The 13,649-nt window shown below is 39.0% G+C and overlaps 1 protein-coding gene across 2 annotated transcripts in view; it reads right to left on the bottom strand.

Annotated features, from left to right (window-relative positions):
• Positions 1–13,649, bottom strand: part of LOC134541615 (basic helix-loop-helix ARNT-like protein 1) — a 453,028-nt gene that overhangs the window by 377,470 nt on the left and 61,909 nt on the right. For both annotated transcript variants that reach the window (XM_063385164.1, XM_063385175.1), the window contains exon 2: positions 10,411–10,516. In XM_063385164.1, the coding sequence (XP_063241234.1) occupies positions 10,411–10,508 (98 nt within the window). In that variant the 5' untranslated portion in view covers positions 10,509–10,516. The remainder of the gene's footprint in view (positions 1–10,410; positions 10,517–13,649) is intronic.

Raw genomic sequence — 13,649 nt, 5'->3', positions numbered from 1 at the left:
CCAATCATACGGCAGAAATTGCTGGTTCAGACATATCGTATTACACTTTAGTTAGCAATAATATTGTTTCGCGAAAAATCACAAGCTCTCTGGGTTTTCTGAGGGGTTGCAGAGATGTGACGGACCTGGATAAAACGTCTCGTGATACTCTTGGGATGGGGATCACAGGTTAGTTGAATGTTTGAGGGTGTGCGGAGTGGACGGCAATGATATACTGGGATGGGTCACCCCAGCCTCTCATTGTAGCTCCTCCTGAAACACCTCCAAGTCTCGTTGAGATAGCGTGTCCATCTTGTGAGCTCGTGTTGGTGGATCCAGCACTTCGTGGGAGTACGTGCCAACAAGTCCCGCACGTCAGACTATTGCGGCTATGCTGTAGCGCTCAGAGCTGCCAGATTCCAGGAGACTCCGAGCCACTCGGGCGCCGTCTCGGTGACCGGCAGTCAAGCCGCGGCGCACAGAGTGACGGGTGGCGACCCTCGCAGGTCCTCGTCGGCGAGGAAGTCGCGCCACGAGGGAAAAACCAATATCTGTACTTTTACAAAATATTCCTTTTGAAACCAGCTTGTGATACTACAAGAAAGATATTGTGCATTTGTACAACACGTGGCTGTGGTTATTTCTGCACATATGAAATACGTTTTTCGAGATGATAGAGAGTATTACGAAAATTGGTGCAAATTTTATATTTTAATTGATGTTTAATCCAAGAATATATTTTTAAACCATTGAAAAGATAATCTAACATTTAACAAAATGACTTTATTTTGTTGTACAAAGCTTATGTGCGCAGTCAATACTGGAAAGCTATTTAGGGGACGGTTTACATATATCTTTAATTACTGGAGGTACTCGGACAAATCAAAAAATAAATTCCGGGGTAAGAATCTAAACCCAGTATCGCTGTGAACACTATTTAGTAATATAACAGTTGTTTTCATGTAAATGTACAAAATTTACAAATATTTAAATTTAAATTAATATTTATTTTCCATTTACAAATTAAATTTACAGTGTAGAGAGAGCGTATCGAGCAACAACAGGACGTCTCACTCTTGGTACGCAGTACAGAGTCGATGGCGCGCATTGTTGTGTGACCGTGTGTTTGGTTACGAGACGTTTCATGTTTAAATTGTACATTGGAAAACATTAAGGACATTGAGAGAAAACACATTACCTTACCTCTTGTTACCATGTTACATAATATCTTGTGAAATTACAAGCCATAGACAGGCTACTACTGGGTGCAAGCAAACGCCAACAAAAATTCAGAGAGTTCCTTCCAAAACAGCTTCAAACTCAGGGGTACCAACTGAGATCTTAGTAAGAAGAAGAATACCACCGGAAGACTCGGCTGTGTATCGATTGTTTGGACTGCAAAGAAGAATCTTCTAGAACATTCTATTATAGTGTCCGATTTTCTGTTTCTTCACAGAGAAGTGAGAGGCATAGGTGGGAAAGACGGGGAGAACATTAGGTTATATAAACTGGGGATTTAGGCAGTTAGTTATGGAGCTGCAGGACCATCACCAGACTCGCCATGGATGGTTGACATCGCATACACGCACAGAGACAGAGACAGAGAGAGAGAGAATAGTCCGAGACGATGCAGGTTATTAAAGAGCTATGTATTGATTTGGTATGTTCAGTAAAGGCCAGTAGAATATTTTCTAAGAGTAGTTGGTAATGTTTGTTGTATTCTTGCTGGATTATGTGACATATATTTTTTTAAGTTCTTTGCACGATGCACCTTGTTGATTTAGTGTTTGAATCTGGGTGCTCGTGATTGCCATATTCAGTGCCTTAATCTGTTGGTGGCCATATTTCTTTCAGATAGTTTTCCATAGCTCTCGAAGACCTGAAATTACCATAATTTGCGAAGTACATAATGTATATTTTCAGGATATTTGTTTCGAATAATCGCATATCCTTAGGAAGTTTATGTAATAAAAAATAATCTAGTATTATAAAATGAGATAAAGTAAATTTGGGACATTTTCTTGTACCTGAATCATAGATTTATATCTATTTATATCTAATTTAATCTATTATGTAACACATTTTTTCTGTTGGAGAATTTTGTCCAGAGATCATATGATTAATCAGAATGAAAGTATCAATGAATTTAATTTACTTGTCTTGTTGATGTTCTGCCACCTTCAAAGTGTTCAACATTTAAGTTATCTTTCCAATTTTTATTATTTTTTTTCCTAATATGCAGGTTAGGCCCCATCTGGGCAAGCAAGTTTACTTTGTGTATCTAAACCTTGGTAAATAGGGTGGTGCTTGCAGTGGGGATTTGGAACCAGATGGGACCAGCCTCATTTCCTGGGCACTCTGCTTGCCTTTCTTGGCTTCCATAGTAAGTGTGGCAGAACATTGTATCAGGTGGTGACGGTGCTTAATCTTGTGTGGGGGGGTTACTGGGTGTTTGCCATCATGTCTACAGGACCACGTACTGCATGGATCCAGTCCCTAAGCAAAGCTTCCCTGATCACGCTTTTGACCGACACTGGGGTAGCATGCGAGGAGTCGGATATGGTGGACCAGTTGCGGAGTGCAGTCCGTTCGTTAGTAAGGAAGGATGATGATGCAGTTAGTGAATCGGGTGAGTCGATTCTAAAAAAAATTGAAAGAGAAATTGTAGTGAGAAAGTTGTTTATGCTGCAACATTGTTGAAAGTTTCTGAGTTCCTGCAGCATATGTTCAGTGAGGCAATTCACAAAAAATTGGGACTTTGGTAAATTAAATCAGGAAGTGTTAAGGAATGTGGCTCTAGCGTTGCGATTCATAAAATCCGACTACAGATCCTGGATAGGAGTCAATGTTCACAGGAATCAATCTGTTCGTTCATTTATGAAACCATGTGTCTCATGGAAGTTCTAGGTTTTCCCTGTGAGGATAATTACTTCTTTTAATTAATGTTTCGTAATTTTGCACCAGCCTACAGTCACTTTTTTGTGTTTTCTAAGAAACCATCCACCTTATCCGAGTTGCTCATTTTGGTCACCCAGGTGGAGTTAACTATAGCTGAAATTAATACAAGTATTGCTCCAAAACCAAGGGTATCAACACTTCAGAAAAGTGAATTTTGCCAAAGAGCTAATCATGTCACCGAGAACTGTTTTCGTTTGCGAAATTCTCAACAGGTGAAAAACCAGAAAGGGAAAGTTTTTGAGGCTAAGCAGACTTCTCTTCCTAAAGAATCGGGATAGCAGGATGAGGTTATGTGAGTAGACAAAGTATTTGTTAAAGAGAATACTGTATGCAATAATAATTTGGACAGAAGTGAGAGGAAACCCATTAAATGTTTTAGGTGTGCTAAGGAAGGGCATATTATATTTTGTCCTGTTAAGAATAAGCCCCGAAGTCTTAATTGTGTGAATCGGTATAGTGAGGCGATGAAGCATGGGTTACGATATGTGACTATTGATATTTTTGGGGTTGAAATGCTTGGATTAATTGATTCAGTTGGGTCAGTAAAAGTTTTTAAAGATGGGGTAATGGCCTTTTCTTTTGCCGATGGTGCTTAGGTAACATCTTGTGCCATGGTTAAAGTAAAAATTAAAATTGAATGTTTTTCTTAGATAATTCAGTTTCGGGTTTTGGAAGGTTTGTCCCAAGATATTATATTAAGGGTTGATTATTTGGCAACGACACAAGCAAGGGTTGATGTTCGTAATAAAAGTATGGAATTTGGTTTTTGCCCAGAGAAGCCAGTTTCATTGGTGACAAAATCTTTTCAGAACAGGCACGTTCAACTCTCAAGCTTAGTTGAATTTCAGGGTGTGGAAATTGAGAAACTGAAAATAAAATTTTCTGATGTACTCACCTCCAAGTTAGGGTACAGTAATAAATATTCAATAGTTTTGTAGTTGAAAGATAATATTCCGGTAGCTTCCATCCCCTATAGGGTAACTCCTAACTTCCTAACCTAAGAAATCTCCTGGGAAATATAGTTTGGTCTGTGACTTTCGAAAAATTAATGACAAGATTGTTTTGGATCCATACCCCATTCCTTTTATAGATTCAGTTTTTCAGTATGTTGACCAAGCCAAATACTTTAATATTTTTGATTTAAATGCTGTATTTCATGAGTGTGAACTTCATTCTGACTCATGTGAACCATTAGCTTTTTGTACGCCATGGTGTTTGTATCAGTGGACTACGTTACCGATGGGAGTACATTGTGGGCTCCAAGCTATGTCCAGAATCTATACTAATATTATAAAGCTGAAGAGTTTGTTTGTTTGTTTGAATGCGCTAATCTCAGGAACCACTGGTCCGATTTGAAAAATTCTTTCAGTGTTGGATAGTACATTTATCGAGGAAGGCTATAGGCTATATTATATTATCAATAACATTAGGGATCCTTACTAAAAGTCCAATTTAGAATAAAATGCATTGGAGGGGTTAGATACAACATGCAGTACACGTACGAAGTGTGTGTTGACAATGCCGCAGGCACTAGACGTTTATTTCCTATTGCCTATTAACATTGTTGCCACGCACTAGATGCCTTATCATTCTTAATTTTCCCATACAAGTAAAAAACACCTGTGTGATATTAACAACGAAGCAATCAGTACCCTCATATAGAATACATAGAGATAGTGTGAGGTATATATGTAGATATAAAGAGATAAATACAGATAGAGAGATACAAAGATATATAGGACTATAGATGTAGATAGAGATAAATATATATTTAGAGACATGGATAGATTATTTGTATATGTGTAACTACTTCAAACATATTACAAAACAAAACTGAATGAGGCATTGCAATGCATGCCGAGCATTAGCTAGATAATGGGATCTTTTCAATATTAGTAATCCCTTATTTTTCAGTTTTTTTTTTCTATATTGCTTTATAGAGTCTAGATTACATACAGACCAGGTAAATAACTATAAACTGGCAGAACGTCTGTCGGGATCTGAAAGTGATATAAATTATTTTGCACACTTGACATTCAAATTAAGAAGACAATTACTAACTACATCTGATCTCTAAACAGTTCCCCTTAACCCTGTGTTCAGCCGGGCAACGCTGGGTACTGCAACTAGTGATGTATAAGATGTTAGGAAAGTTTGTTCATGATCTTTCATTCGCCTGCATTGACGATGTGGGCATTTACAGTTCAACGTTCGAATAACATATTGATCACATCCATCAAGTGCTGGAAGCATTGTGGAGAGCAGACTTAACTGTTAATCCAAATAAAGTTGCTTGGGGAGAACATCATGTGCGCTATTTGGTGTTTATCATTTCTATTGGCGAGTTGAGAACAGATCCTGACAAGGTAAAGTCAGTGTTAGCTTTCCCTCCTCCCAAGAATCTGAAAGGGGTTAGGCTTTTATGGGGGATGGCTGCCTTTTATGGAAAATTTATTCCAAATTTCGCTCAGCTAGCAGAACCTTTAATTTATTTAAAGAGGAAGAATGTAGATTTTGTGTGGGGAGCTCAACAACAACAGGCATTTATTTAATTGAAAGAAGCTCTTAGTCAACCTGTGTTACAACTTTCTAATTTCGAAAAGAAATTTAAATTGCATGTTGATGCTAGTTCCATTGCACTAGGCGCAGTATTAAGTCAAAGAATAAATGGACAGCTTGAACCAGTTTCTTTTGCTAGCCATCTTTTGATTCTGGCTGAAAGGAAGTATAACATATATGAGAAGGAGTGTTTGGCATGTATTTTTCGGATGGAGTACTTTTCGGAGTACCTTGAATTTATCCCTTTTCTGTTGTTTACTGATAATCAAGACTTAAGCTGACTCCTTGCTTCAAAGAAACCTGTTGGTAGATTAGCACATTGGTTGGTGAGATTGTCTGCTGTTAATTATGAGGTGCATAATGTCAGGGGGACTGAGAACATCGTGGCTAATGCTCTCTCATGGATGTAATGTGAGGATGAATTTGTACAGTCCCCTGTTCCTGTAAACAGTCATGCTTAACCAGCTGTGCATACAGTTGAGGACAAAACTGTATCTGTAATACAGCAGTTTCCAAAGTCCTTTAGCAATATCAAAGAACACCAGGAGAAGGATAAAGAGTGTCAGGAGATTATGCATAGTATTTCTGAAGGAACTAATGAGTACACTTCAAACAAGGGTTTAACTACAAAAGCAGGTAATTTCAGCATTTTTGCCCCAGAAGAGGTTCGCAGTATGATTTTTTACTATTATCATAACTCATTTTTTGATGGTCATGTAGGGCATGACAAGTCAATAGCTCGGATTAATGAATTGTTTATTTGGCCAGGTCTGAGTAAGGAGGTAGAGAGGCACGTTAAGGCATGTGTAATATGCCAAAAGGCAAAATCTCATAATGTTAAGAGGGAAGTTCCATATACTGCGAATGTAGCTAGTTATCCATGGGAATGTTTGTACTTGGATGTAGTAGGTCCTTTGCTATGAACCACCTCAGGTTATACTGATATCTTGGTAGATGTAGACAGCTTTACCAAATATTGTTTTTTCTTCCCCCTAAGAACCATTAAGGCCAGCGAAATTTGTCGACACCTAGGACAATATTTGTTTCCTAATTTTGGATCACATGTCTCCATAATATGTGATGATGTCACCTACTTTTCTTCTGTAGAGCTGAAAAATCTGTTGTTCACTTGGGGAAGCAAGTTGGTACATACTTCACCCTATCATCCTCAGGGCAATATCGTGGAAAGGTATAATAGGACTTTGAAAGTAGTGCCTCGGGCTGTTTTGGAGGGTTCACACGAAAGTGGGACGAATCCATGTACTACCTGGCGTTATGTTTTAATAATGTAGTGAATTATGCTACAAGGCATACTCCAGCACACCTATTTCTCGGGAGGGCAATGTTTAACCCCTTGGTGAACATGTGGTCACTGAATCCATTTGTGTGGGATTCAGGCAAAATGGAAAATATTGAGGATATTTGGTCGGATGTTGCAAGAATTTAACTAAATACCATCAAAAGTTGGCAGAGAAGTATAATGTGAATAAGTCTAATGTCTCATATAAAGTGGGAGACCTAGTACTGCTAGAGTCTAATAAATTTTCTTAGCTCTAAAGTTGACTAGTTTTCAGCATCCTTTAAAAATAATAAAATTCATCACAGAGGTGTCAGTGGTGCTTGAGGATGTGGAGTAACCATTTAAAGCTCACATTGGGCAACTTAAACACTTCCATGATTAAAGTTTTTTTTTGTGTAACAGGCTCGCTCTCTCTCGAAACGAAGTAGTGTTTTAATATGAATATGATGTGTTAATAATTAAATTTGATACAAAGATTATATTTATGTATTGATGTAATTCTCTAATAAAACAGTATATGCTTCATATTATTCTTTGTATCGTATGACAAAACTTAAAGGTTGAATGATGTTATTTAGTAGATTTTGTGATATGATATTTGAATCTGGTCAAAGATGTTTATCTGTTGTATTGTCAGTATATTAGTTTTGTGTGGAAACATATATATTGGGTCTCTTTCTTTTCGCATCTTGTCTCTCTCTGTTTTGGGACTGACTATTCTCTATGTACAAGGACATCTGCTCTATGAAGACTTGGACCTTCACATTCACGAGCCACCATCGACAACATCCAAAAACCTGTTCCAGTATCAGCAACTGCATCAGCATCTACGGCAACTCTGGCTCCAGCAGGTACCCTCATCCGCTTCTTTTTTATTACTTCGGCTTCTAGACCTATAGAGAAAACTGGCAGGTATAGAAGTGACTTGAGACTGGCCATCCCAAGACTGTTCATAACCAGCAAGAAGACACCATCCTGCAGTGAAGTTTTAGGGGAGGAGGATGTGACCGTATGTTTGGTCACAAGACGTTTCGTGTTTAAATTCTACATTGGAAAACATTAAGGACATTGAGAGAAAACACATAATCTTACCTCTTGATACCATGTTAAATAACATCTTGTGATATCACAAGTCATAGACAGGCTACTGCTGGGTGCAGGCAAACGCCAACCAATATTCAGAGGGTTCCTTCCAAAACAGTTTCAAACTCAGGGGTACCAACTGAGATCTTAGTAAGAAGAAGAAGAATACCACAGGAAGACTCACCTGTGTTTACCTAGTGTATCTAAATCTTGGTAAACAGAGTGGTGCTTGCAGTGGCGATTCCAGATGGGACCGGCCGAAGTTGCCAGGGTGATAGCGATGCTACTCGACGACATAAATTAGTTGCGCTCCACTAATTAATCATATGACTTATTTACACAAAAATTTATATTTGGCATGTCAATGTAAATTATATATAGTTTGAAATTTTTTGACAATTTTTATATTTGTCAATATTATTAGGACTATAAAATAGTGTATATTGAAGTATCATTACAGTTGTAATCATTCTCAAAACACTAATGCAATACTTAACGACAATTATTTCAATCGAGAAACTATTTGTAACAGTCTGTCACATTTGATTTTCAGGCTTCTCATTTAATCAAGTGCTATGCTCGAACAGAGTCAAAATGTTAATATTAGATTGTAAAAACGAAAGATGTTCACACCGAACTTACAGAAACATAATTTTTCTGAAACATTACAAACTCTTCTCTAAAACCTTTTTGCTCTATGACGTATATCTGGCAACAGTGCAAGCCAAAACCAAGACAGCACTGTTGGCCGAAATGGTGTATTGGAAAGTGAAAATGTCCATAACGCTCGCTTTATACGCTCAGTGGAGATCCCACCGTATGTTACTTTTTAAACTTACGTCGCGTTGTGTTAATAATAATAATAATAATAATAATAATAATAATAATAATTCATCTGTAATATAACAGCAACAAAGTTGATTTTTTCTAACTTTAAAATTTTCAAACTACATATTTAAATACATGGCTCTGAAATACGAAGAGAAAAAAATCCTAGAATTGTACTAACGAAATGACACAAAATTATTCACGCCTACTGTGTTGCATTTTTATATCAACTCCCAAGTTTCTGTGAAGAAATACATTCAAAAATGGGAATATGGAAGGACAGTGCATTCATTAACCAGCTGTAGAAAAACAGAAAATGATATAGTAGTATAAAGACCAAAACGAAAATAATCCATAAGGAATTTTAGTTAACATTGCCTAACTTTTTACTAACAGGTATTTCGCAGCAAAACATGGCATTAAATTTTATATGGTGATAATCCGTAGGAACTAGCATCATACAACAAAAATAAATGACTCGTAAATGTAACAAACAAGAACGAAAATCTGTAGGTTTTCCTGGAGGTTAGGAGCGGATTAAATTTATCATTTCTGTTTCACGTTTACGATTTTGCAAGCGCAAGCGGGCCCACTCAGAGAGAGGCTTTTAGACTTCGCGGGGAAGAGAGAAAAGGGACGGACCGGACACTTCAGCCCCCCCTATCACCCAACTTCCAAGAGATTACGCCCATGGCAACAACCGAATAAACACGGTTGAAAAGTCCGTGCAGAGTGCGTGGATGTGTAGCGAGTCCGATCGTTGACGTATTTCGCGTGTGGACGGAAGTCCTAACACGACAGTCTCCAACGATGTCAGTACACAGAAAAAAAAAAAGTTTTCTGTACTTTTACAAAAGATTCCTTTGGAAACCAGTTGCCAAGAAATAGTTTGTAATGCTACGAGACATATATTGTAATTTTGTGCAACACACAGCTATGGTTTTTTTTTTGCATGTACGAAATAAGTTTTTTCTAGTAAATACTGAGTATTTCTTACGAAAATTGCCGCATAATTTTATATTTTAATAGATGTTTCGTTCCAGCATAATTATTTTTAAAAGAACCTTGGAAAAGATATTCGAATGTTCAACAATTGACTTTGTTTTTTTTTATTATTATTCTCATTAATGTTCGCAGTTAATACTGGCAAAAATTCTGAGTGCGATTTACAAATAAAATAACTTTAACTATTGGAAGTACTGGGACGAACCCAGTGTTACTGCGAACACTATTTGGTAGCGATACAAGTTGTTTCGGGTCGAAGCCCGGCCTAGCCTCACCACCTCCACCTCCTAGGACTGAACCCGTTAGGGTATTCCAGGAGCACTAGCTTTTCTTCTTTTCATCCAGATGTCACCGGATCTTAATGGCATCTGGATGATTGGCCTCAGATGTTCCATATGCAATGTTTTGAATGGTTTTAAAACCATTCTTTAGCCTCAACCAGAAACAACTTATCCATTCTGTTTGAGCCGCCGTGCCCGCAGCCAGAATGTAGCTTTGTCAGATGATTATATATATACTTGTCATTTGCATCCATGCATAGATTAAAAACACGACGGCTGATGGTAAAACACTACAGTCACTCCGCGTGGGATCTCTTGCATGCCATTGCTCAGGGACGGTTGAAATACAGTTGGTATCAACAAAGATGTGTAATTCCACGTGGATGTGAGAAGGGAGAGAAGGGAGAGAAGGCCTACCTGGGCAGGTGCTGCGTGGCGCCGCCGGGCGTCCTGGCGCTGTCCGGCTCGTCGCCCTCCTCCGCCTCGTCCGTGTCCGCGCCGCGGGCCGCGTCCATCGCCGGACCTGCCGGCACACGCCAGGGTCACGCCTCGCACTCGCGCTCTTACATTCAACCAGCCACTTCACTTCGCGAATCGGGCGGTACGCGAAAAATACTTACCACTTTTTTCCTATTTGACGATATACACGTTATGTATCATCATTCAGTCAAAATAATTCAGTGCACCAGCTCTACAACATAATTTTTTTTTGTCTGTTCTAAAACTACGTCCAAGAAAATATCTATAGTAAAAAAAAATTACCTTACCACCTTACAACCATGCTCACAATCAATAGAATACTTATAACAAAAAAAAAACACGTGGTTGCGAGGTCTTCACGCACGTGTAAGGCGCGGTGCACACCAGAGCGATACGATAGACGATGCGATAAACGATACGATACGCGTCGCGACGTGAATACGACATGGTTCCATAGAATGTGTGGCAACTATATGGAAGCAACGTAAGTAGGTGCACACTAGCGCGATAGCGATACGATAGCGATACCGATCGGCGTCGTATCGTGGAGGCTACACAGCGTGCTGGTCGCGCCAGGTAACAGTATCGCTTCGTGTTCCCTTCACGAAACATGGCGGGTTTGCAGGAGGATGTTGTTACGATGATTGCATTTATCAAACATGTAGAAAACAAGCCTTGTTTGTGGAACTACACCCTCAAAACGTATTCTAGGACAGATGTGACTAGTTTGGCATGGAAAAACATAGTGGAAGAAATGAAAGACACAGGTAAATGACCCATCAGGGTCAGGAAAAAAAAAGAAAAAAAAACTTTTACCTTGTAGCACATCTTGCTTTCCCCCGTCCCTATATGAAGGGAACGACTACATCAGGGAATGCAACCGTACAAAAAGGGGATCACGACGAGGAATCAGAAAATCGTCATGAATGGCAGACAGACAGTGATTTACAACAATCAACAGATAGTGTCATGGAAGAATCATTGGGTATGCCAGAGGGTACACATTAAGATGTGGATTCTGAAATTCTTCAACAACCCCACGTGTCAAAGAAAGGAAAGTGGTAACCCCTACACACGACATGGACAAAGCATTTGTTGAATGGCTTGCCTCGAAAAAAGAAGAAAGAACTAGGAAACTGGAAAACGAAAGCGAACGAAATGATTCTGACTGGCGGTTTTTAAGGTCGTTGCTGCATGATTTCAAGAAACTGGATGACAGGCGCAAAATAAATCTTAAAGCGAAATATATTCTACAGCTTAACGAACAGAATGATGCTGAGAGAGAAGGATCAGGCATGTTTTCTTCACAATGTGATCCGTCTGTTTACAGTACTCCACATGAGATACATTGTCCTATTCCAACCACTGTACTCTCAGCTAACAACGTTCACACAGTTTCACACACTGATTGTTTACCCAATAACATCGACACAGTTTCATTAACAGTATTGCGTTAACATTTGTGTGATGCAAGTAGTGTTTTTTTCTTTGTTTTGATTGTATTATATTATCTTCTTTTTCTATACATAATAAATGAATGTATACACTATATACCGCAACTTACTCTATGACCTCTTAATTGCTAATAACATAGTTTACCTACCTTAATGTAATAAGTAATTTCTCAGCAGGTGAAACAACAAGCCTGTATTTAGTGTCTTGGCTTCGCAGTTCCTCTGAAACTAGCTGCTCCAGAATGCGAAACGTTTCTGTGCTCATCCTATACATTTCATGATTTTTTTTTTTCGCTTTGTCGGAGTTCTCGGCCAACCACAGCCGAAATATGTTTAATATTCATCATGGGTGGAGCCAGGGGGGGAGGGTTTAGGGGTTCAACCCCTCCCCCCCTTTAGCACCAAATCTTTAATTAATTTCTTATTCATCACTAAAACAAATTTCATATTAAAATTAATAACATTTTTACCATTACAATATTTAAATTTAAGTACCGAAAACTGCTAAAATAGCACTATTTTACACCTTAAAATCAAAATTTTCCCGGGGGAGGACCCCCGGACCACCCGCTTTAATACGGGGGGACCATGCTTCTTAACACCCCCCATACACAAATCCTGGCTACGCCATTGATATTCATGACATTATACGGATGCACCCAGTACTTCCTTGCCCTTTTCCATTTACGAATTTTTAGGTAGCTGTAAGCCACTACAAACATCCTCGTCAAAACAAACTCATCATTACAAATGAGACCTTTATCGCTTTCTGTATTGCCTATAACATTGCTCTGGTGTGTACCTGAGAGTTGACAAGATAAAAGTTGCGTCGCGCAAAGCGATCCCACGCTTATCGCATCGCCTATCGTATTGCTCTGGTGTGCACCGCGCCTAAGTGAAAATTCGCACTTCAATAAAAATCCACTTGAACGACAAAACTAAACAATAAATTCCAGAAACCCACAACACTAACACTACTGGAAATGTCTGAACAAATTCTCAGTTGTAACTGAATTTAATTCGCAACGGGGAAAAAAAAAAAAAAAAAAAGCAACACTGTTGCGTCGCTTCAACAAAGCTCGCCCGAGAGTGAGGAGTGGTGCGCTCAGATATTTTCACCATTTCCCTCTCCACCATTGGACACTCCACGTCTGAACGTTGCACGTTTCGTTACGCTCTAACGATCCATCTCCTCGACTTACCCTATCCTACCGCTTTTCCAAAAGTTTCACTTCAAAAATAAAATGAAGATTAAACTTTAAATCCGACTAAAACTGTATTCTGAAACTGGTGTCATCCAAGGTGTGCTGGCGAGAAACAGGATGGGCGAGGGTGATACGAGGGGATGGGGGGGGGGGGAGACAGAATCCAGTTCTAGTTGGGAAGTTGGACTAGAGTTACAAGGTCCAGAACGAGAATTTACGCTCAAAGATGTCAAAGATTGAACCAAGATTGTTAGGAATAGATTAAGTCGCTGTTAACAAGATGTTCTAAGTTTGTTGTTCGTCGTGACAAGTGTTTGTGAATAATTTAGAAGAAGAAAAAATTTCAGAGAAAAAAATGGTCCTGAAGCAAGAAGGTATCTTTTCGGCCCCTTTATTCAGCACAAGGTCGTTGGTGTTATAGTACGGACAACCAAGGGCGTTCGCAAGGGGTGGTGGGATATGAGGCATTCCCCTCCTGCCCGAAATCCTAAGAAATCCTAAAAAAAAAGTATCATTC

This window comes from Bacillus rossius, chromosome 1 (assembly GCF_032445375.1).
Source record: "Bacillus rossius redtenbacheri isolate Brsri chromosome 1, Brsri_v3, whole genome shotgun sequence".
Classification (NCBI taxonomy): domain Eukaryota; kingdom Metazoa; phylum Arthropoda; class Insecta; order Phasmatodea; family Bacillidae; genus Bacillus; species Bacillus rossius.
This window is presented reverse-complemented; position numbering and strand designations above follow the sequence as displayed.